The sequence below is a fragment of the Oratosquilla oratoria genome, chromosome 16, assembly GCF_046742065.1.
Source record: "Oratosquilla oratoria isolate Oo_2021 chromosome 16, ASM4674206v1, whole genome shotgun sequence".
NCBI classification, from domain to species: Eukaryota; Metazoa; Arthropoda; class Malacostraca; order Stomatopoda; family Squillidae; genus Oratosquilla; species Oratosquilla oratoria.
In genome coordinates, this window is record NC_134792.1 from 11,811,095 (window position 1) to 11,819,706 (window position 8,612).

The following is an 8,612-nucleotide window of genomic DNA, read 5'->3' on the forward strand; positions in this document are numbered from 1 at the left end:
CTTCTTTTCATGCAGGTAAGTCTGGTTCCTGCTCGTGCTCGTGTTCTCGTAGGGAGCTCTACCTGTTCTCCTGCAGTTTTTCCCCTTCGGTGTTGTGTCCAGACACCTTTGGGACACCCCGTCTATGATTACCATTATTCTATTTTCAGACCAAACGCTTGTGTGTGGAATCCGGCTGCACAGCCAGGATCTCGTCAGACGGCCACCACGACCTCTGCTCCCGCCATACCCCTTGTTTCTCACAAGCTGGCGTTGTGTGCAAAGCGCGGGTTGAGGAGATTCGTGCTGCTCCTCCCAAAACCCGTTCCAAGCTAGCTGCCCTCGAACTCCTTCGGGAGGCATGGCGCAGAGCTCGGAAATTGAAATCCGCTGACGACCCCCCCCCTAGTGTGGGCGGATCCGGCGTTAGGCGTGGAATTGGGCCTCGTTCGCCCTCGCCATCCGTCTCCCTATGTCTCCGAGACTTCCGTTGGTGCACAACCTGGGCCTCTCGGAGTACAAGGGGACGAATCTGATGTTGCGGAGTATGGTGTCCCCGAGCGTCCTCAGGCCTCTCGGCAGCCCCATACATCCGACCATCAAGGGTCCTTAAAACCCTTACGGCTTGCTTTGTCAAGCACCCCCACGACCTCTGCTCCCGCCATACCCCTTGTTTCTCACAAGCTGGCGTTGTGTGCAAAGCGCGGGTTGAGGAGATTCGTGCTGCTCCTCCCAAAACCCGTTGCAAGCTAGCTGCCCTCGAACTCCTTCGGGAGGCATGGCGCAGAGCTCGGAAATTGAAATCCGCTGACGACCCCCCCCCCCCTAGTGTGGGCGGATCCGGCGTTAGGCGTGGAATTGGGCCTCGTTCGCCCTCGCCATCCGTCTCCCTATGTCTCCGAGACTTCCGTTGGTGCACAACCTGGGCCTCTCGGAGTACAAGGGGACGAGTCTGATGTTGCGGAGTATGGTGTCCCCGAGCGTCCTCAGGCCTCTCGGCAGCCCCATACATCCGACCATCAAGGGTCCTTAAAACCCTTACGGCTTGCTTTGTCAAGCACCCCCACGAACTCGTCTTCCTCCCTAGTTCACTCGCGTGAACCCGGCAGGAAATCTCGCTCGAAAAAGAGGTCTGCCTCACCGAGATCCAGGACGCTCAGCTTGTCCCCACCCTCCACAGCCTCTCCCCCCAACTCACCCTCCCTTCCTCGCTCTCCTTTTCCTCGCCGTAAATCCCACAAGGGCAGGGAGCCGGAGGACGAAACGAGGGGAGAGGGAACTCTGGCTGCCCAAGTGGCTGCCCTCCTTCCGTCCCTGATAGGCCCCGTCCTTGAATCGGCCCTATCACATTATCCGGCCTTTCAGGCCGCGCAAATCATAACGCACCCCTCTCCAGAGCAACCTCCTATTGAACCTACGGCTCTAGCCCCCCCTCCCACTCTCCCTCCTGGTCCTTCCCTCCGCCCCTCCGTGCCGGCGACAGGTATAGGACTAGAAGGCCCCTCTCAGGAGGAACCCCCCAATCAGACGTCCGTCGGGTTGGACGGGGTGGAGGACCACTACAGTTCTTCTTTACCTTATCCTCCTACCATGACGGACTCTTTTGAGTTCCGCCCCTTCTCATGGTGTGACCTTCCCCGGTCCTGGGAGTACTCGTTTGGAGAAGGCCACAAGCTAGTGGCCTGGTCTCCCGACTACTCGCTACCGGAGGGCTGGAGGAGGAGAGATGACGTTATCCTAAAGTGGGCCAACGACGAGGAGGGGGCTAAGGTTCTATATAAGATTCGACCCCTCTCCGCCCCGGCCTCCACGCCCTCCAGGATTTCCACCTCTAACACTCTGGACGCATTAGGTGCTCTCCTGGAGAACCCTCGTTTAAACCCTGATGGGCATATGTTTGTCGACAGGTCGGGGGACTCGCCGGCGGTAGCACTCTCCCCAAACGCCTGGTTCCCGCAGGAGAAAGGGGAGAAGGCCTTAGACATCCCTGCTCTCTTCGAGCGGGCCCAAGACCAACCCAAGACGGTTCCTCCTCGACGGCATATCCCTTCATCATTCCCCGTCGTCCTGCCACCACCCTTCGCGCCGGAGGGCCTGCGCGATTGCTTATGGCACTCGGGCAGGGACCCCGCCCTCCCCCATCAACTTAGTGAACCGGAGGCTAAGTTGCTGACGACGGAGGCCTCGACCAGACAAGACCTTGCCTCTACCATCTCGACCGTCACGGCAATCGCGATGATGAGGAACTGGCTGACGACGCTCGCCACGAGCTTTGAGGACTTCCCGCGGGAAGAATTGAGGTGAGTGGGATATTTCAATCTATACAGAGGGTCCAGACCTGTCCTGGCGAGAGACGCTCAGGTAGCGTCTTCACCCAGGACGGAGCCTCTTGACTAGCGCCCGAGGACGAGGTCGTTCGGAAACGACCTCGGCCTCGCATATGTTATACGTTCTACAATTGAGCGATGTGACTTTATTACACCCTCCGGGGATCGGGATCCTTCTCGCCCTACTAATTTGATTCGCGTGTTTTCTGTATGCAGACACACCCTGGCGGCACTCTCTACCGTGGCAGAGGGTACAGCCAACATGGCGTCATCAGCCCTACCCCCAGCAGCGAGGGCCTTCACCGCGGCTCGTTTGGCGGCTCGTCAGTCTGCAACGCGGTCGGCCCCGGAGATAGCTCGCCGGGGCGTGGTGAGAGCAGCTCCCCTTTCCCGTGGTCTGTTCGACCAGGAAGCGACAGACCGCGTCTTCGCTACGGTCCCGACCGTCATCCAGATCCAACAACCCTCCCAACCTTCGGAGACACGCGATAGTGACCATCTCCGCTAGCACAGTTCTGGACTTCCTGTCTTGGCTAGCTGACACCACTCTGCTTCGGCATGAACATCAGAGTGCCACAAAGGGAGCGAAACCTTCTAATGAAGGGGATCCGCGCCTCGAGAGAGCCGAGACGTCAGCCGGTCCTAGCCTGGTCCTTGCATCGTGTTCTGCAGTACCTGACGTTCGAAGGGACCATCATGGAGGGGGAACACTTCCTTCAACGTGCCGTCTTTCTGCTCGCCCTGGCTACGGGTTATAGGGCGTCACAGCTGGCGGCGATCACCCGCCACCAGTCCTTCTCCAACCTGGAGGAGGACTGCTCTGCCCTAACTCTCGCTCCACCTAGCCAAGAATGAGCAGGCGGACGACATGATTGGCCCTATCAGAATACCATCCTTCCTGGAAGAAGGAAACCCACACCCGCTGTGCCCGGTCCGTGCGTTTAAAGACTACGTGGAACGCACGGAAGGGGTGTCCGAGGATCATCTATTCTACAATTCGAAATCTCGGAACCCCCTAACCCCGAGGTCCCTGGCGCGTCTACTTTGCCGCATTATAGAGAAGGCCGACCCGGGCCATGCCCCCCACGCCCACAACATCAGAGGCCTCGCGGCATCGCTGGCATTTCTCCGCACCCACTCTGTGGAACGGGTGCAGGACCTCGGGGGCTGGGCATCAGCAACTTCCTTCAAGACACGGTATCTCTACCACTCGATCACCCCTGTCCCATGTGTCGCCATGGGAACGGCTCCACCCCTCTCTTTGCAAAAGAAGGGGGGCAAAGGGCGACCGAGGGGTAGGGGAAGGCCCAGGAACCGCTGAGCAAGATACAATATTCTACATAGAATTTATGCACTATGTAAATTGTACAATATTATTTTTATAAAAAATAAACAAATGAATATATATATATATTGATATTGATATCGATATAAGTACTTGATGCTTTTTGTCTCCCCTCTACTGAATGATAAGATGAATAGTCTCCCTTACGAGACACACGTAATAACGGCTTGAGCCCTGTCCTCGACTACAATTTGGGCTTCACCTTCTCCTCCCACCTATCCTCGTCTCATGCTTAGCTTCGCTGTGCAGGTTTCTTCTCAGCCGATAATACTTCTTTGTCGCGGCTAGTGCCGCTTAAATTGTCTTTATCGGCTTAAGAAACCTGCACAGATTTAGGGTCCCTCTCTCCTCCCACAGGCGAAGCCTTCATTTCTCATTGAAGTGACGGCTCAATCCGTGCAGCCGAGTAAGAAGGGAGGGGATAGAGAGGGGGAGGTGGGGTTGTAGACGCTTGCGCCACCTGCACAGAGCCGGGAATTTTAAATTTCCGATGATTTATGCGGAATGTCCAACCACACACTCCCTTCCGGAAGTGGCCATTTGGCCAGGAGTGTGGTAGGGGATTACCGCTATAGCTTCGCTGTGCAGGTTTCTTAAGCCGATAAAGACAATTTAAGCGGCACTAGCCGCGACAAAGAAGTATTATTAGTGTATTGTAAACTTCTGATTAATAATCAGAAGTTTACAATACACTAATAATGAGAGATTTAGAAGGTACAGGTACACATTAAAGTTATTATTAATAATACCTTCTAAACTTGTCAAAGTTACATGCATAAACTTACCTCTCATTATTAGTATATTGTAAACTTCTGATTATTAGTACACATTAAAGTTATTATTAATAATACCTTCTAAACTTGTCAAAGTTACATGAATTATTAATATACCCTTTAAACTTTTTATTATTAGTATATTACAAACTTACCATTGTTAGTATATTTTAAAATTTTCATTATTAGTACACATTAAAGTCATTATTAGTACACATTAAAGTCATTACTTGTCTTTCCATTATTAGTACACATATAAGTTATCATTTACTGTACCTTGCATTATAAGTATATTGTAAACTTCTCATTAAAATTATTATTAATAATACCTTCTAAACTTGTCAAAGTTAAAGTTTATATATATTTTTAAACTTGACATTATTCTTACATTACAAATTTGCCATTATTAGGATATTCTAAATTTGTCATTATTAGTGCATATTAAAGTGATCATATAATAGTACCTTCTGAACTTGTCATTATTAGTATATTCTAAACTTGTTATTACTAGTACACATTAAAGTTATCATTAATAATACCTTCTATATAATTAGAATATTATAAGTTTGTCCTTATTAACACACATTATTAGGATATTCTATAGTTATCATTATTGGTATCTTCTAAACTTGTCATTATTAGTACAAATTAAATCGATAATGAATTCCTTCTAAACTTCTCAATATTTGTATGTTTTAATTGTCATTATTAGTGTATTCTAAATTATTCAATATTAGTACATATCAAAGTTATTTAATAGAACCTTCTAAAATTGTCGTTATTAAAACATCAAAGTTATTATACATATAATTTTCTATAATTTTAATTACTATTACACATTATATTTATCATTAATAGTACTATAGACAATATTCATTATTAGTATATTCTAAACTTCTCATATTAATAGTTCCGACTGATTATGTTATTGTTAGTATATCTTAAACTTGTTACTATTAGTGCATATCAAAGCTATCATTAAAAGTATATTTTAAACGTGTCATTACTAATATTTTGTCAATTGTTCATTATTAGTACTCATTAAAGTAATTATTAGTACACATTAAAGATTTTACTAATAGTACCTGCTAAACATTATACTTTTTTTTAACTTCCCAGTTATATTGTAAATTAAAATTTTCATTAATATGTAAAGTTGTCATTAATGGTTACTTATGAACTTTTCATTATTTGTATATATTAAAGTTGTCATTGTCATTATCATTTCGCATAGAATTTATCTTTAATAGTGCCTCCCAAACTTGTTGTCATTATTAGTATATTCTAAACTTCTCATTGATAGTATATACTAAACTTTCATTTAAGGTATCTTCCTAACTTTTCATTATTTGGCTATTATGAACATCTCCTTATTAGAACACATTAAAATTATCGTTCTTAAGATATTCTAACCTTGTAACTAATTGTATATTTTGAATTTGTGGTTATTAGAACAAATTAAATATTACATTGATAGATCCGCCTAAGCCTGTCATTCTCAGTATATTCTAAACTTCTCCTTATTAGTACATTAAATTTATATTTGATCGTACCTTCTAAACTTGTCATTATTAGTATATTCTAAACATGTTATTAGTGTACATTAAAATCATTATTGATAGTAACTTCTAAACATGGCATTATTAGTATTATTTATTCACAGAACGGTCATTATTAGTATGTTCTAAACTTGTCCTTATTAGTTCAAATTAGTTATGTTAGTATATTCTAAACTTTTCATTATTATTTCACATTAAAGTTTTCATTAATAATACCTTCTAAACTTCTCTATGTTAGTATATTCTAAACATGTCATTATTAGCATATTGTAAACTTCTAATTTTTAGAACACCTTATGGCTATCAGTAATAGTTCCTTCTATACTTGTTACTATTTGTATATTCTAAACTTATCATAATTAGTAGACAGGAAACTTTCATTATTAAAAAGTTAAAAACTTTAATATGTATTATTAATGAAAAGTTTATCATATAATTATATTATATGATAAACTTTTCATTAATAATACAAATTAAAGTTTTTGTTATTAGTACCTTCTAAACTTATTATTATTGGTATATTCTAAAATTCTCATTATTAGCACTCATTAACAGTGGGTTCTGAACCTATGTATTAGTATATTCTAAGCTTGTCATTTTTAGAACACATTAGATTGATCATTAGTAGTACCTTCTAAACTTGTCATTATTAGTATATTATAAAGCTGCCATTATTACTATATTCGTTCGTATATTCATTTTATTATTAAAGTTATCATAAATATTTCCTACTAAACTTGTCATCATTAGTATATTCTAAACATATCATTATAAGCACACATTAATGTTGTTATTATTACTGTAGTATATTTTAAACTTGTCATTAAAGTTATCATAAATATTTCCTACTAAACTTGTCATCATTAGTATATTCTAAACATATCATTATAAGCACACATTAAAGTTGTTATTATTACTGTAGTATATTTTAAACTTGTCATTATTAGCCACATTAAAGTTATCTTAATAGTACCTTCTATATATGTCATTAATCTAAACTTGTGTATGTCTAAATCTCTATATATGTCATTAATATAAACTTGTCATTATAAGTACACATTAAAGTTACTAAATTTTCATTATTAGGATAATTTAGACTTTTCATTCTCAGTATATCAATAACATTACCTTGTAAAAATTAATTATTAGAGCATTTTCATGTTGTCATTATTCGTATATTCCAAACTTGTCATTATTAGTGTATTCTTAGCTTGTCACAATTTTATCTAATAGAACCTTCTAAACTTGTCAATATTAGTATACAACAATTAAAAGTTGATAGTTATTTAATAGAGTTTTTTAACTATTTCGTCAAAAATATCATTATAGTTTCTAGCCTTGACATTATTAGTATATTCTAAACTTGGCATTATTTGTACTAGTACATATTAAAGTTATCATTAATAGCACCTTCTAAATTTGTCCTTTTTAGTATGTTCTAAACTTGTTATTATAAGTATATTCTAAACTTGTCTTTATTAGCATTGTTTAGTATATTCTGAATGTGTAATTATCAACTTATTATAATTTTGTTACTTTTGTATATTTTAAACTTGCTATTATTAGTATGTTCTAAAATGATAATTATTAGTATATCTAAACTTCTCATTATTATTAAACATTAATATCATTATTAATACTACCTTCTAAACTTGTCAATAATAGTATATTCCTAATTTTTCATTATTAATACACATTAAAATTGTCATTAGTAGTACCTAATATACATGTCCTAATTATTAGGTTCTAAATTTGTTATATTTATCACATTATGAATTTGTTTATTAATACACATTTATCATTAATGGTTACTTATGAACTTTTCATTATTTCTATATATTAAAGTTGTCATTGTAAGTATATCCTAAACTTATTATTATAAGTACTCATTAAAGTTATCAATAATACATCCTAAACTTGTCATTATTTGTATATTCTAGACTTGTCTGTTAACTAGAATTTTAGAATATATTAAGAATGACAAGTTTAGAATATACTAATAATGACAAGTTCAAAATATACCAATAATAACAAATTTAGAAGGTATCATTAATGCTAATTTTAATGTGTACTAATAATGAAACGTTTAAGTATACTAATAATGAGAAGTTGACAATATAGAAATACCTACGAGTTTACAATATACTACTAATGACTAGTTTAATATAAACTGAAATGATAATAATAGCATTTTTGTAATGTACAGATAAAGATAAGTTCAGAAGGTACCTTAATGACAACTTTTATAAGGTACCGTTAACGATGACTTTAAAGTACAATATATTAATAAGGGTAAGTTTAGAGGGTACTATAATTGATAACGTTAATTTGTACTAATAATGACAAGCTTAGCTTAATAACGACAAGCTAATAATGACAAGTTTAGAAGGTGCTATTAATGGTAACTTCAATGTCTATTAATAATGATAAGTTTGATATATACTATCAATGAGAAGTTTAGAATATACTAATAATGACAAGTTTGGAAGACAGTATTAAAGATAAATTCTATGTGAAATGATAATGAAAAGTTTAGAATATGACAAGTTTACATATTAGTGAAAATTTTAATTTATAATATAAATGGGAAGTTTAGAAAAAACGTATAACGTTTAGCATGTACTATTAC

The 8,612-nt window shown here is 39.6% G+C and overlaps 1 protein-coding gene across 1 annotated transcript; it reads left to right on the top strand.

The window, feature by feature from the left end:
• The first annotated feature begins 793 nt into the window (after window positions 1-793).
• LOC143033734 (uncharacterized) lies at window positions 794-2,847 on the top strand. Its single transcript, XM_076199218.1, has 2 exons — window positions 794-2,279; window positions 2,523-2,847. Exons 1-2 carry the CDS (start codon window positions 1,570-1,572, stop codon window positions 2,812-2,814), a joined length of 1,002 nt encoding a protein of 333 aa, XP_076055333.1. The 5' UTR covers window positions 794-1,569; the 3' UTR covers window positions 2,815-2,847.
• The last annotated feature ends 5,765 nt before the right edge of the window (window positions 2,848-8,612 follow it).

Coding starts and splice junctions, on each gene's coding strand:
- LOC143033734 (XM_076199218.1), top strand. CDS start 1,570: ATGACGGACTCTTTTGAGTTCCGCCCCTTCTCATGGTGTGACCTTCCC. Junction 2,280..2,522: donor TTCCCGCGGGAAGAATTGAG/GTGAGTGGGATA, acceptor TTCTGTATGCAG/ACACACCCTGGCGGCACTCT.